The sequence below is a fragment of the Colletotrichum karsti genome (assembly GCF_011947395.1).
Source record: "Colletotrichum karsti strain CkLH20 chromosome Unknown Scaffold6, whole genome shotgun sequence".
Lineage (NCBI taxonomy): Eukaryota > Fungi > Ascomycota > Sordariomycetes > Glomerellales > Glomerellaceae > Colletotrichum > Colletotrichum karsti.
In genome coordinates, this window is record NW_024065906.1 from 382,294 (window position 1) to 397,414 (window position 15,121).

General features: G+C 55.6%; 6 protein-coding genes across 6 annotated transcripts; 3 read left to right on the forward strand and 3 right to left on the reverse strand.

Moving 5' to 3' along the window:
- Window positions 1-693: 693 nt before the first annotated feature.
- Window positions 694-3,027, forward strand: CkaCkLH20_02568 (IBR domain-containing protein; the record flags this gene model as incomplete). The annotated part of the gene is made up of 2 exons (XM_038885287.1): window positions 694-1,484; window positions 1,542-3,027. 2 exons carry the CDS (start codon window positions 694-696, stop codon window positions 3,025-3,027), a joined length of 2,277 nt encoding a protein of 758 aa, XP_038749218.1.
- A 186-nt stretch (window positions 3,028-3,213) lies between these two features.
- On the reverse strand, window positions 3,214-5,005 carry CkaCkLH20_02569 (succinate-semialdehyde dehydrogenase; the record flags this gene model as incomplete). Its single annotated transcript, XM_038885288.1, has 2 exons — window positions 3,214-3,351; window positions 3,407-5,005. 2 exons carry the CDS (start codon window positions 5,003-5,005, stop codon window positions 3,214-3,216), a joined length of 1,737 nt encoding a protein of 578 aa, XP_038749219.1.
- Window positions 5,006-5,832: 827 nt separating this feature from the next.
- Window positions 5,833-7,320, reverse strand: CkaCkLH20_02570 (ph-response regulator protein palc; the record flags this gene model as incomplete). Its single annotated transcript, XM_038885289.1, has 2 exons — window positions 5,833-6,093; window positions 6,148-7,320. The coding sequence occupies 2 exons, from the start codon at window positions 7,318-7,320 to the stop codon at window positions 5,833-5,835; spliced, it is 1,434 nt and encodes a 477-aa protein (XP_038749220.1).
- Window positions 7,321-8,048: 728 nt separating this feature from the next.
- CkaCkLH20_02571 (ALG8 glycosyltransferase family ALG6) lies at window positions 8,049-9,911 on the forward strand (the record flags this gene model as incomplete). Its single annotated transcript, XM_038885290.1, has 2 exons — window positions 8,049-8,304; window positions 8,371-9,911. The coding sequence occupies 2 exons, from the start codon at window positions 8,049-8,051 to the stop codon at window positions 9,909-9,911; spliced, it is 1,797 nt and encodes a 598-aa protein (XP_038749221.1).
- A 297-nt stretch (window positions 9,912-10,208) lies between these two features.
- On the reverse strand, window positions 10,209-13,190 carry CkaCkLH20_02572 (WD domain-containing protein; the record flags this gene model as incomplete). The annotated part of the gene is made up of 2 exons (XM_038885291.1): window positions 10,209-13,079; window positions 13,140-13,190. The coding sequence occupies 2 exons, from the start codon at window positions 13,188-13,190 to the stop codon at window positions 10,209-10,211; spliced, it is 2,922 nt and encodes a 973-aa protein (XP_038749222.1).
- A 280-nt stretch (window positions 13,191-13,470) lies between these two features.
- CkaCkLH20_02573 (arp2 3 complex 34 kda subunit) lies at window positions 13,471-14,634 on the forward strand (the record flags this gene model as incomplete). Its single annotated transcript, XM_038885292.1, has 5 exons — window positions 13,471-13,532; window positions 13,586-13,827; window positions 13,877-14,299; window positions 14,350-14,499; window positions 14,552-14,634. The coding sequence occupies 5 exons, from the start codon at window positions 13,471-13,473 to the stop codon at window positions 14,632-14,634; spliced, it is 960 nt and encodes a 319-aa protein (XP_038749223.1).
- Between the last annotated feature and the right edge of the window lie 487 nt (window positions 14,635-15,121).

The following is a 15,121-nucleotide window of genomic DNA, read 5'->3' on the forward strand; positions in this document are numbered from 1 at the left end:
TATTCAAAGACACTTCCTCGCCTGCTGTAAGCCGTAATACAGCCTCAAACAATCAACAAATGCGATCTTCACGTTGACGTTTTAGCCCGGCCAGGGCAAATCCCTTCGGTGACCAAGACAATACAAGCCCAACACAGCCCGCGCTAAAATCCCCCGAACTCCGCCCCCAACTAACAGCTGTCGCCCGACCTGAGCCGTTTCCAATCAACTACACCCGATCATTCTACAGGCTCCCCACCACCCCGACCCTACAAACACTTCGATTCAGCTCGCACGCATCGTGGTGAAATCTGCCTCGGCCATTGGCGCACTCCCATCAGTGGTTCTCCCAGAGACAACCAGACCAACCACTAAAGCCGTTTTGGGCCGCGCCGCTATCTTGTCAAAGTGCGGCTTCCCACGCCAGCCGGGGCAGATTCGGACTCCCGGGAATGCCTTATGCTGTCATGAGGCTCTCGGGAGATCCGTTGTCGGCTGGCATCATGGATCGGTCGCGTGATTTCTGCTTCGCTGATAACGTGCAGAGAGTTTTGGCGTTTGGCGCGGTGGCTGCTTTATAGGTCGCCTCGCCCATCAATATTGATACGCCATGAAGCACCGTGATGATTTGATTCGGTCCGTCTTCTGTATTTTTGGCGTGATCGTCTGGTGTCTATCTCTCTATTTCGGTATTCAACATCCCTTGATTCTCTCATGTCTACCGCCACGGCGACCCTCGTCAAGATGGAGATGGCCTCGACGTTACCTTCGAGCCTGGAAGCATACGCCGGCTTCTATGGCGACCCTTTACTTACGTTACGAGACATGGAAGTCAAAAGGAAGCCGGTAAACAGTGACCCCAAGGGCAAAGGAAAAGCCCTCCCAGATGCTCCCTCCATCGTGGAGTCGGATCCTGAAACGACCAGTAGTGACAACAACAACGAAACGGACGAAAATGTCGAATGGGAAGAGTATAATCCCCCAGCAGCCCTAAAAACAGCTCCAAATGTCGACAACGCCGTTCTACTCGAAGTCTTGCAGACCTCTATCGAAAACATACAGACTAGGATTGCAGAGGAGAGGCAAAGACGACAGCTCGAGGAGGAGGCAAAGAAACAGGAAGAGGAAGACAACGCAGCCGAGGGATCCGACGACAAGGCGAAGGAGCCTTATCTTCCTGTAATCATGCCCCCAGACAATCCTGAGCCCACCTCGAATGCGGAGAATCATGCACAGGATGAAAACTTGAAGCTCTTCCCGGAGCTCATTGGCAATGGGGAAGGCAGTTCGACACGGGGCTTGATAGTCCTGCCGTTCAAGCCGAAGAAGAGAAGCAGGTTCGCCCTGACGAGGATGTTTCAAAAGATCAGTGAAAAAAAGACTGGTGAAAAGGAAGGGCCCCTTTCCGCAATGAAGCCCTTCAACTTCGGTGGCAACTCGAGCAAGACAAGCATCAACACGCAATCCGGGGAATCGCGCACCAAATTAAAGAAGACCGCCACCGTGTAAGTACCGTACATGGCCTTCCTTTTATGCTGCCATCCACTGACAAGAAACATCAGCGAGTGCGTATCGTGCCTAGACGACTTCGTTCCCAAAGACGTCATCAAAGTTACATGCCACAGCTACTGCCACGAATGCTTCGAGCGCCTCATCGCGACTGCCGTCCAAAACGAACAGCAGTGGCCTCCCAAATGCTGCCTCAACGATATACCTTACCGTACCATCCTCCGCTACGTCTCCAAAGACCTTGGCAACACGTACAAGGAGCGCTCCGCCGAGTTGAAGATCCCCGTCGGCGACCGCATCTACTGCAGCGAGCCCGACTGCGGCATCTGGATCAAGCCGGACCAGGTGAACAGGGGACTGGAGATCGCGCGCTGCACGAACGGCCACTGGACCTGCATCATCTGCCGCGGCCCCCAGCACGACAACGCAGACTGCCCGCAGGACCGCGACATGGCCCTCACCCACGCCCTCGCCGAGGAGGAGGGCTGGCGGCGCTGCGGCAAGTGCCTGGCGCTCGTCGAGCACCGCGAGGCATGCCAGCACATGACGTGCCGCTGCGGATACCAGTTCTGCTACGTGTGCGGGATCCAGTGGAGGTCGTGCGGATGTACGATGGACCAGCTCACTGCCATCAAGAACGGCGCGGCGGCGAGGAGGGAGGAGAGGAGGCGGAGGGATCTCGAGGCTGAGGAGGAACTTCGCGATGCCCTGCGCCAAATTGAGGAGTTTGAGCGCGAAGAGGCTCGGAAGTTAGAGTTGTTAGAACAGGAGATGGAGAGGCTCGAGGAGGAGCTTCGGCAACGCCAGTTGGAGGAGAGGGTTCGTCTGGAGAGCTTGCGCCGTCATGAGGTCGAGGTCAAGTACCAAGAGCTACGCGAGTTGATGAACCAGCTTCATGACCTCCAGGAAGTGATGGTCCGGTACCAGCACGACAAGGAGGTAGAGATCCTGTCTCACGAGGCGTCCACCGCCACGGCTGAGCTCGCAGCAAGCCAACAGGCGGAGCTGGAGGAGCTCGCCGAGAAAGCTTCGCAGAAGCTGGCCGCCAAAGAGAACGCCCTCGCAGTCGATTACAACTGCCGGGTCCTGAAAGAGAAGGAGACCGAAGACGTCTACCTGCGGAAGTTGGAGGAATTCTTCGCGGGCGTGCCGTCTGGCGAAGAGCGCATCGGGGAGTTGATGCTGGTTTTCCGCAAGCACATGGATGAGGGGTGGCGGGCGTGGAGCAAATGGCGGCACGACGAGGTGGCCAGGCACAAGATCAAGGTGGAGGAGGAGCGGGCGATCCGCGAGGAGGTCATGTATAGTATCAAGCAGCGTCACGAGGAGAGTTTGGTGAGCAACAAGAAAGAGACGGAGAAGAGGCAGATGGCGGAGCTGCGCTGGGTGACGCTTGTGATCGCCGAGAGGGCGCGGATGCTGGCTGACATGGAGACTACAGAGCTGGAGGACGGCGATGAGAGTTTATTCAGCCGCGAGGAATTTGTCGGCGAAGAGGGCGAACTTCTAGATAGCACTTCTGTTTGGATAGACAGTTGACAGTTGTACGTCGGCCTGGCTTTCTTGGCCGTGGTCGTCATGGTCATCTTTGATCTGCCTCGACACGTAGCATTGTAAATACATAAACCACCCAACAGCCCTCGCATCCAGGCTCACCAACTCCTCAACTCACTTAGCTCCAAGCTTCCTGCGGATCCCAGCATACCGAGAGAAAATCCCTCTTCTCTATTGACGAACCATCATGGCGCCTGACTTGGTGACGAGGAACTCCTCAAGCGTCGTGGGGGTTGTGGATCCAGCTGCGAACCCGTTTCCGTAGTTTCCAGCAGGTATAGGTGCATCTGTCACCAAAGATACCGTGTTCTTTGACAGTTAGTGACCGCGGCGCGGAGAGGGAAATGATTAGGGAAGTTCTCACCATTCCGAGAACGCCGGCGTCCAAACGCTCAAACATCCTCCCAAGCCGATCAGAGCTTTTAGTAAAGACGTACCCGGCCAATCCGACTGGCGTATCGTTTGCCCTCTTGACGACCTCGTCCTCGGTATCGAACACGTATAACCCGAGTATCGGCGCGAAAATCTCCTCTCGACACATCAACATCGTATCCGTCATGTTGCCCAATATAGTTGCCGACATGTAGTACCCGTCACTGAGCTCCCTCCGGCCTGTACCCAGCAGCTTGACAGCCCCCTTTTCCACGGCATCTTTACACAGCGCCTCGGCCTTATACAGCCCTCGGATTGTGGTCAACGGGCCTAGTGTCGTATCTCGAGCCATTCCATGTCCGGTTTGTAGCTTCTCTGCCTCCTTTACCAACAGTTTAGAGAATGTCTCGTATGCTCTCCGTTGCACATAGCATCGGTTCGGCGCGATGCAAGCCTGTCCCGCGTGCCGCCACTTCAGCGCCGTAAGTTCTTTTGCGGTGGTCTCCAAGTCTGCGTCTTCGAAGACGATGAAGGGACAGTTTCCACCGAGGTCGAGAGATAGACGCTTCAAGTTTCGCGTGCACGTCGCCGCGACCTTCTTTCCTACACGGGGGCTTCCCGTGAAGCTGACTGCTTTGACCAGAGGGTGCATACATAGTGCTTCGGCGACGACGGGCGTGTTTCCTAGGCTTGTTGTTATGACGTTGAGTGCGCCAGCTGGAAATCCCGCGCGATTGGCGAGACATGCAAGAGCCAAGGCGGAAAAAGGAGTCTCGGACGACGGCTTGACGATGACGGTGCATCCTGCTGCGAGGGCCGCGGCGGATTTGCGGAGAGTTAATGCAAGTGGGAAACTCCAAGGCACAAGGGCAAGAACGACGCCGACCGGCTGCTTCAGTATTGCCGGTTGTCTCCCTTTGAATGTGCTTTTGAATGTGCTTGAGGTAGGGGTGCCAACGGCCGCGGCTGGTGTGCATGGAGAGCGAGGTGAGAATGGAGAGCGGGGTGAGAGAGGAGAAGTCGGAAACGAAGGAACTGGAACGACAGTCTGCTGAAAGCGCTCAGCTTCACTGGCAAACCATCTCACCAAACCAGCCCCATAGTCGACTTCTGCCAGGGCCTCATGAAGCGGTTTTCCTGTCTCGTGGACGAGGATGGTAGCTAAGTCGATGCGAGCAGCGAGAATGAGTTGACTCCAGGCCGTCAAAAGGCGAGCCCGTTCGCGAGACGAAGTGTCCTCCGAGAAGCCCAAGAACGCGGCGTGGGCGGATTTGACGGTCGGGCTAACATCATCTCTCGTACAGTCCGGGCATGTCGACCATACCCGGCCGGTGCCTGGATCGATAACGGCAAAACGTTTCTTGCTGCGAGACCCGACCCATTCGTTGTGGACATGACATTCGCTGTTGAGCAGACCCCTGTCTGTAAGATTGAACGGAAGTGGCAGTGATGGCGAGGGAGGAGGAAGGCCATTGACGAGAATACTATGTCGCGGCTCGCTGGAGTCATTGTTGCTTTTCGTCGTGGATGAGGAAGAGTTGCTCGCCGTCGTAATGGTGCTGGTAACTGGAGAGCTGACCGCGCTGATCATGGTGGGAGAGAAAGACACCTTTCGTCGATGGGAGTAGTCTTCCCGACCGGGCTGGGCAATTGAATGCCTCCGCATCGGACCCCTTGGAGACAGGGAACGCGGGGAAACCTGTGCTGTTGGTGAGCGAAGAAACGAGAGAACGTGGAGTGGAACACCACGAGGCAGGGCGGTAATAAGTCGACCTGGATGAGGGGCCGCGTACTACTAGGAGAAAATCTCCCGTCTCCTCACTTCGTTGCATCGATGCCCGATTACTTGGCGGGAAGCTTCAGGGGAAGGATCCGAGGTCGAATAAAACCGGCGAGCTGGAGCTCACATGTTTTAGACTCAGCCCCTAGGCGTCATCTGAAGCTTGAAGGTTGGTGTAGCATAAAGTCTCTTTGGCATTGCCCTTGACATATATGCGGCCCAAGCTCCGAGTTGCTTTCCCCCTCTTCTCTTTCCTGCTGCTCAGTACCGAAACGGGCCGCCCCAGACTTGCTTTTTGGATAGTCTGTGACAGGTCCCGACATATTTGGATCTTGATCGCTCGGAAGACCACAGCTATTCGGAGGAGGCCGGGTTTCATCCGAGCATGGCGAACATGAGTTCAGCAGTATATGTAACGTTCAGAAGGAAACCGTTCGTGTGGAAAGATTGAATCGGATGATGGAGGCGTACCGTGTCACCCCCTTCCGAGGAGAGTGAGGCTTCACAAGAAGTTGGTGCGGTTGGATGGTTGTAGCGTGAACTGAAATCAAGGTTGTATTTCATTAAACCTTTCAAAATATGTGCCATCGATCCTTTCTAACCATCTTCAAACAGCTGAGCTCAAGGCCCTACGACATCTAGTAGTAGGACGTGCTCGCGCTCCTGTACTCTGGCCGCGACTCAGGAAAACCTCCCGGGGGACCGGCATGACCCTTTGCCTCATCGTCAGAGCTCAAAGCATCTCCGTAGTCATCGTTCCTCTCTGGCGGCGCTCGCATAGCTTCTAGGATGCTACGATCCAATGTGGGAGGCTGATACGGCCTGAGAGTGTGGATTTCGCGGCCAGACGGCATCTGAGCCAATAAAGGTCCCACTGGAGGTATGACTTGAACATTCATCTGTAAAACCAAGTTAGCATCTCATTGTTGTGTTTCACGTTGACCATCGCTTACGGTATCGTTGAGCTTCCGCCACTTAGTCTCAAGGAACTCAATCACTCTCGTCTCTTCAGCCTTGCCGCCGTCTGCGCCCCATGCCGTCTCTTTTTCGACCTTACGCTCTTCACGCTTCTCGGTCCACTCCTTCTTGAAGCGGCTGAATCCAGATCCCTTCGCTGAGTGCTTGGATTCAATACCGAGCTCCTGCAGTCCAGCCTCCAGCCAGGCGATTGCCGTGCCGACTTGGCCCCCGATCTCGGCGTCAATGCCAAAGAAGCGGCAAGCCTTCGCACGGCATGTTCTTCGTAGGTCTTCAAGGTAACGAAGAAGGCCCTCGTCGATCTTACTTGTACCTCGACCCGCAGCCTGGCACAGGGAGGAAGCCTGGGCTGCGTGTTCTGCGGCGGCAAGGCATAGGCGGGCAAAGAGGTGGGCGCGGACCTTTGGGATGTCAGGGGCTTTGTACATCCATTCTCGATCATTTTTGTTGCGGTCCTGGTTGACAATGGCCGGGTAAGGGTCGTCCTTCAGAACAGCGAGAAGTGTTGCCTCTGCAAGCGCGAGAGAGGACATTGCGCGAAGGGTCGAGGGAGAGACATCGCTGCAAGGAGGGGCTGTTTGCACTCTCTCTGCTCGGATAGCTAGCCAATCGTATATCGATGCAGCGTCTAGCAAGTATTTGGTTGCAGTCTGGATTGCCCCAGTTCGTTGCTGGGAGTCAAGCGCCGCGCCTGTTGTGACAAATAACGGATGGAGAGCGGTTCGGGCAACCAAGGTGTACGAGTTGGCCAAGGTAGAGAGCGTAAAAGCAATCTCATGGTCAATTGACTGGACCTTCACTCTTGAGCGCTCACGCCCGGGTACTGCGTTATCTGAGAGCGTCGGTCGCCATTCGATGGAAGGCGAGGAGCTGGCATTGAGTCTGATGCCATCGCCAAACTGAGAGTTCGGGTTGAGACCAGCGTCGACGGCTAGTATGTAGGGGATGTAGCCATTGAGAGCTCCAATGACGGTGGAGATGTGGGATGACTGCGATGTTGGTGGAAGGCGTTTGTGTTTCTTCAGAGCGTCCCTGACGACCCCGCGATATGTGCTAGCGCTAAGGGGCAATGAGGGGTGACTGTCGCTGTTGAAGTTGGTTGAGAACGAGAAGGCCGAAGTTGTGGGAAGAACGAAGGGAAAAGGCATAGCTAAGAGGAGAGAGTTGCCACTTCAATTATGAGAGGAAATGATACTTGGTCCAGGTTGACGAGAAGGACAATTGCCTGATGATCGTTGAGCCACTAACATGGAAGTTGTCAGTGAGACAGCAGCACCTGTGACGTTGGTTGTCCCGGATTAGCCAATTGGGGCTAGTCGTTCAACCCCGGACTCAGTCACGTGGCCTTCTACCAGCCAGCATTTCCCCAGCTGGAATTAGTTGATGCAGCTGAGCTATGGAATGCCCAGCTACAATAATTTCGAGAGGTATCCTTGACAGATTGTATCCAGATGATTCAAAAGCTTGAAGAGCTCTAAACTAAATATACAAAACGTAGGTCAAGTGTGTCACAATGACTGGGAAGCATTACACATTGAGAAGCAATTCAAAACAGCCTAATTAGCTTCAATATCATTGTAAATTCTCTAATAAAGAGTACAAAGTATAGAAAAGAAGTTACTCAGGTTCGTTCATTGTTGTGAGATAAAACGGGCAGACGGCAGGTGGCAGGTACCTGGCGATCTGTGCCTTCTTTTAGCGGCCCGGGATGTGGGTACCTTCCACTGCTGTCGTTAACGCGACGTGGACCCTGGAATTTCCAGCGACCTGTCACCAGGAACTCTTCAACACCCTCCCGGCACACACCAATCCTCACGGCAGCTCATGCCGCATCCCAGACTCGACCCAAGAAAGACCGACTGAGCTTGCTGTAGCTATGGTTAGTCCTTCACCACACAAGCCCCGGCGTCGGGGAGGGAAGAAGACAGGTGGAAATGGCGGAGGAAGCAGCACCACCACCAGCTCCGACAACCAGATCTCCAAGAAGGAAGCTCTTGTCAAGGTCCCGGTCTTCCCCTTGGCATCCTTCCTTTGGCCTGCTCGAGGCTCTGTATCGCAATGGGAGGTTCTACCGTTGATCCTCATGGTGGTTGGTCTGTTCAGATGGGCAGCTGGTCTCTGGGGATATTCTGGTAAATGCGCTCCCCTCTATCATCGTCCAAAGTTGGATTGTATGCTAACTACTCGTCTTCTCATAGGCTTCCAAAGACCGCCCATGTTCGGAGACTACGAAGCGCAACGACACTGGATGGAGATCACCACACAGATACCCGTCTCACAATGGTACTTTCATGACCTTCAATGGTGGGGTCTCGACTATCCGCCCCTGACGGCATACCACAGCTGGCTCTGCGGCAAGATCGGAGCCTTGATCGACCCGACCTGGTTCGAGCTGTACACCTCGCGTGGATCCGACGACCCGACGCTCAAGATATTTATGCGCGCAACAGTCTTCGTTTCCGAATACCTCATCTACATCCCCGCCGCCGTCATCTTCGTCCGGCGATTCTCCAGACACAGTGGCGTGCCGACGTGGACTGCGTGGATGGCTCTGGTCGCAATTCTGCTGCAACCTGCCACCATCCTCATCGACCATGTTCACTTCCAATACAACACCGTTATGCTTGGCTTCGTGCTGGCGAGCATGTCAAGCATGCTGGCTGGACGTTATCTCTGGTCCGCGGTCTTCTTCGTTGCAGCCCTCGGTTTCAAGCAGATGGCGCTTTACTACGCCTTCTCTGTCTTCTCCTTCCTCCTCGGAAGCTGTGTATTCCCCCTGAAACCTGGCCGCTTCATCGGAATTGCGCTGGTAACCGCGGCATCGTTCATTCTGTTGATCCTACCTCTGGTTCTGGGTACGCTGAACGACGCTCGCCGAGGTATCGACGCGCGACCTGACTACGACGGTCCACCGCCTCCTCTACCCCTTTTCCCCTGGTTGACCGACGTTCTCGACACCAACGCCCTCTACTACCCCGTGGTTGAGCAGCTTGTGCAGATGGTCCACCGCATCTTCCCCTTTGCGCGAGGCCTTTTCGAGGACAAGGTTGCCAATTTTTGGTGTGCCCTCAACGTCGTTATCAAGCTCCGAAACTACCCTTCCGAGCTCCTCCAGCGTGGCGCTCTCCTGGTTACGACCGCCTCCATCATCCCGCCGAACCTCATTCTCTTCTTCCGCCCGCGCAAGTCGCTCCTGCCCCTCGCCTTCGCAACGACCGCTTGGGGCTTCTTCCTCTTCAGCTTCCAGGTCCACGAGAAGAGCGTTTTGCTCCCTCTCATGCCAATGACTCTTCTCCTAGCCGGCAAGCAGGGGCTGTCGCGGGACATCAGGGCGTGGGTTGGATTCGCCAACATCCTCGGCACTTGGACCATGTTTCCCCTCCTCAAGCGCGTGAACCTCAGCGTCCCTTACGCCGTTCTCACTCTCCTGTGGGCGTACCTCCTTGGACTCCCGCCGACATCGTTGAGCGCCTATTTCCAAGAAGATCAGTCAGCGTTGAGAAAGTGGGCGACGTTCCTCCTTCATGGCGGCTTTTACCTTGCCATGGCCGCATGGCATGTGGTTGAGAACAACGTCTTGCCTCCTGTCGACAAGCCCGACCTCTGGGTTGTCGCAAATGTGGGATTGGGTGCGGTAGGCTTCGGCATCTGCTACCTGTGGTGCTTGTTGCAGTTGGTTGTGCAAAGCGATATTTTGCCCACCAGGGGAAACTCAAAAACAAAGGCCAAGAGCCAGTAGATAAGTCATTTAGCTAGCAATGGCTGTGTATATACCAGAGACTCCAAACAGAGAGCCCGTGTAACAATAGGAAGCAACAATGAATATTTCGCGCAGTCGGGAATGGCCGGTACTCTAGTGAACAGTTTGAAGACACTTTTATAAGCCGACGCAATGCTAGTCCACCACCTGGCGATGCGAATATCTAGGAACAGCAGATAGAAAACAGGGAATCTCGTAAATACCAACACCACCGTCCTTCCTCTCGACACCTCCTCTTTTCAAGCTTCAAGATACAATTAATTGCCTATTCGTCTCCTAAGACACCTGCACAAACGCCCTCTTCTTGACAGACCGGCTCTCGTCGTCGCCCTCGTCCCAGTTCTCGTCGACGTAGTCCTTGACGCTCCTCTCCTGGATCTGCATGCCGACGACCTTGAGCGCGGCGATGTTGAAGCCCATCTCGTCCTTCTGGCGCTTCAGGGCGGCGCGGAGGTTGGCACGGATGCCGTCGAGCATGCCGCGCATGGTGCGGCTCGCGACGATCTGGCGGTGGTGCGTCTTGAGCATGAAGAAGAGGATGCGGCACGTCAGCGGGATGTTCATGGAGCGCTTGGCGAAGATGTTGAGGAAGGTGAAGAGCATCGGGACCGTGGAGAAGGGGAGGACGAGGAGGGCGTCGTGCAGCGCCGAGGCCTTGATGCGGCTCAGCACGCTCATGACGTGGGCCTCGGCGGTGATGTTGCCGAGGGCGATGAAGACGGGGTTGCGCTGCGGGAGCGGGGCGTGCGGGTTCGTCTTCTTGGCGTTCTCGTACTCCTTGAGCAGGTTGAGGTCGGCGATGCCGATCTCGAGGGCCTCGGCGATGCGCTCACCGGCCATGAGGGTCTCGACGGTCTGCTTGGTGGCGGCGCCGACCTCGCCGTCCTGGTCCTCGGCGTCCGGGTCGCGCTCGAGGGAGGTGGTGAGAGTCTTCTCGTAGAGCTCTTCGATTTCCTTCTCGCGCTCTTCCTCGAGGAAGATCTGCTCGTCCGTCTCGTCCCAGACGCGGATGGACTTGTCGTGGGCGGCGGTGATGAGGAAGTTGCCGGCGTGACCGACGGCCATGGCCCAGACCTCGCCGTGGTGGCCGTCGAGGCGCTGGATCTGCTCGAACTTGTCGCCGTCCCAGTACTTGATGCTGCGGTCCTTGGAGCTGCTGAAGAAGTGGTGGCCGTTGCCGTCTGAGTTGTGGGGGACGAAGGCGACCTGGAGAATACTGTCCTGGTGGCCGAAGAGGGCCTTGTGGCAGTCACCGAAATCGAGACCCCATATCCTGATGTTCTTGTCGGCAGAGCTGGTGACGATGAGCTTGCTGTCGTAGGAAATGTCCATGCTCAGGACAGGGAGCTTGTGGCCGTAGAGATTGAGGTAGAGCTTAAGGCTATCGGTGAAGAAGACCTTGACGGTGTTGTCGAGGAGTGAGACGGCAATGTACTTGGCGTCAGGGGAGTATCGCACGCAGAGGATATCGTCGGCGACCTTGAGTGTCTTTGACTGAACCAGCTTCAGTTTTGGTACCGTTCGCGTGGTACCCAAAACTTCTTCTTGGACGATGCGGAAGTCCCAGAACTTGGCAGACTTGTCAGCACTACCAGACACCACAGACTTGCCATCCGGGTGCACTTGTAATGACCAGACGGCCCCCTCATGAGCAGAGACGCTGTCAAGCAAGCTTGCAGAAGCGACGTCGAAAAGCTCGAGCTCTCCGGTCTTGGTGCCGACCACGACAACCTTATCACCTGGCAGGAACGCGCAGCACAAGGCATAGCCGCACTCAAAGGTTCGAATGCACGCCTGAGTCTTGATGTTCCAGATCTTGAGACTACCGTTCGCGGCGGTCGCCAGCATCTTGTCGTCGGAACTGAGTGATACGGCGCGGACGTCTGTCCTGTGTCCTGGGAGATCCACCGCTAGTGATCTTGTGTAATCGGGCTGCTCATCTTTCTTCAGTTTGGAGCCCTCCTTTGTCGGTATGCTGTAGTATTCGAGCTGGTTGTTGGTCGTTCCGACCAGCAGGTTGATTTCCTTGCTGCCGCTGGTGGCAGCCCAGTCCACGGATCGCACCTTGCCACCAGTACGGACCATCACGTACGAGACGAAGAAGTCGCTGGCCTCTGCGCTTGACAGGTCATCCGCCTGCTCGTCGGCTTCGGCCGCCGCTTCCTCTTCCGCCTTTCCGTCCTTGGCCGCCTTCTCGCGCCTTCTTCTCCGCTTTCTCGCCAACGACTTCTTGACTTCCGCTTCCGACCGTATGCGCCATACCTCAACCGCCTTCTCTGGGCCGTGTACTGCAAAATAGTCGCGGCGAGGGTGGAAGACCACTTCGATGGCCTTGTCCTTGGTTTGGCGAAACAGGGTTCCTTTCTCACGCAAGAATTTCACCGATTGAGGTGCGTCGACCTGGCCCTTTAAGGAGGCGAGTCCTACAGTGTCCAAGGACCACACCTTGAGTTCCCCGTCATTTCCGGCCGTGACACACCCGCTATAGTCGGGAGAAAGTCCCAAAGCCCAGCATTCTCCGTTCGTTTGCGCAATGTGGGTTTCGATGCAGTGCCTCGAGGACAGATCCCAGAGCTTGATCAAGGAGTCTTTGCCGGTCGTAAGCAGGTAGCCCTCCGCCGACGGGTCGCTGTCCAGCACCATTGCCTGTGTGTTCTCCTCATCCTCAACCTGCGCTTCCGGTTCGACGAACTGCAGTCCGGTGACTTGATCCTTGTGTCCCCTCAGCTTGAACTGACCAACCTCGGCGACGAGATCCCAGATGATGACATCGGTGTCCTTGGAGCCGGAGGCTAGTCGTACGCCGGACTTGTCGAATGCCAGCGTCGTGATCGCAGACTTGTGGCCGTTGAAGTTGACGATTACCGTCGCGATCTTGCTATCCCACAGCCGAATGCTTCCATCTTCGTATCCGACGGCGAAAACGTCCTTGTCGACCTTGCTTTGCGCGATCGCGGTGACTGCAACGGTATTCCTCTCGTCCCTCCACCGGTTCACAAGCTCGCCCTTCTTGATATCCCAGCACAAGACATCCTCATTTGCGGCTACGATTGCCTGACCGGCACCGTTGCCGGCACGACCTGGGGCGTTCCAGACGAGGTTCGAGGTGTTGGATGCGACAATGCCGAAAGACTTGCTGTGCTCATACTTTCTATAATGACAATTGGTGAGCTGTCAGTGTAGAGAACTAGATGTTTCCCGACTTACAAGTATGACTTGACCATTTTTGCGGATTTCTGGCGCCAAAAGCCTTTTCAATGCTTTGCGACAGGAAGAAGAACATCTTCTGAACCGTCTCCCACCTCGAGCAACTTTTTAGATTCTTATCGATAAAGAATAAATATGGGGATACAAGTGTGATTGGTTACATTGAGGGCCAGTGCTAGCTCGTAAACGTCACGTGCGGAAGGTCGGTGCCAGCTTCACAGCCACCGAGCTCTCGACAGCGACCTCCACGTCAAGCCCCACTTAGAGGCATCATCAGCAATACAACGACGCAACCAAGAGACATTGGCAATTGCTCGCCAACGCCGACAAGATGCTTCTCCTAGACTATCAGAACGTCCTCATCCAGTCGGTGCTCACCGAGAGGTTCTCCGGGTATGCAGGCATTTTTCGAGCTTCGTTCCGGCCGGTGCTAACTCGCAAGGCAGTGCCCCTCCTGCCCACATCGACCAGACCGTCTCCGACTTCGACGGTGTCATCTACCATATTTCCACCCCCGAGACCAAGACCAAGATCCAGCTTTCCATCCAAATAAGATGCTACAAGGACCTGGTGAAGTACGGCGCAGAGCAGGTGCTCCAGAGGGAATACGGCCAATACGTTGTTCCGCCTGAGCCCGGCTACGACTTCTCGGTGTTGATCGATCTCGAGAGCCTCCCGGAGGAGAAGGGTCAGTACCGTCGGGATGGGAACGTTGCACTGGCTGACGCAGAGGACAGAGGAGCGTGATGCACTCATCATGAAGATGGCGCTGCTGAAGCGCAATGCCATGGCTGCACCCTTCGAGGCCGCGTACGAGGAACACTACAAGCTGAAGGAGGAGGCGTCTAAGTACACTTCTGAGGAGGCACCTCAGGGTGTTCGGGAGGGCGGCGACGTTATGGCTATCCACTACCGCGAGGAGGAGGCTATCTACGTCAAGGCCAGTCACGACCGTGTCACCGTTATTTTCAGCACTATCTTCCGCGAGGAGACGGATCGTGTCTTTGGCAAGATCTTCATCCAGGAATTCGTTGATGCCCGACGGAGAGCCATCCAGAACGCACCACAGGTGCTTTTCAGGAACGACCCTCCTCTGGAGTTGCAGGGAGTTCCCGGAGTCAGAGACACTGGCACCGGTGAGATCGGATATGTCACCTTTGGTGAGTAGCCGCGATGACAGTGTAGCGATTGTTGATGCTGACCGATGAAGTTCTTTTCCCTCGCCACCTCACTCCTCAAAGAATGCCCGATGTCATTTCCCACATCCAGACGTTCCGCGACTACTTCCACTACCACATCAAGGCCTCCAAGGCCTACATCCACTCGCGTATGCGCAAGAGGACAGCAGACTTCCTCCAGGGTAAGCAGTATTGCGGCGATGATGAAATCACAGAGAAGCTAATGTTATCTAGTTCTACGCCGTGCACGACCAGACAGCGAGGAGAAGGAGCGCAAGACGGCGAGCGGTCGCACTTTCAAGGTGCAGGGAGCGTAAAGAACCCGAGAGAATTGCTGCAAGACATGTGGTTTTTATTTAGCAGCGGGCGCTGGCTAAAAGTCAACCTCAAGAGACGCGTCCATTTTTAGAAATGCGCAGTACCAATGCAAGCGATGCGCAATGAAGCTTTCTGGACCACTGCCAGGGGCCGATGAAGGCAGGTGGAAGATGTGCAGTAAGAGGCGAAATTTAAAGACTTATGACCACAAATGGCGAGGAAATGTGATACTTGAGAAAACACTCATAGCCTTGGCGGTTGGGATATCAAACAGCTCTCACGAGGCAGCCAACCAGAGCGAGGGATGTCGAGCGGCTTGCAAAAGCAGGTAAGGATTTGAGACGGACAATGGAGAAACCTTTTGCAACTGACGCGGGACGGAGCCGAGCGAGCGGTGCTTTGGGCCGTTTTAGGGAGCGGCTCTTGGAGGTGCCGGATCGACGTTCCCACCCGGGCACTAATTCTTGGGGGGGGGGGGGGGGGGGG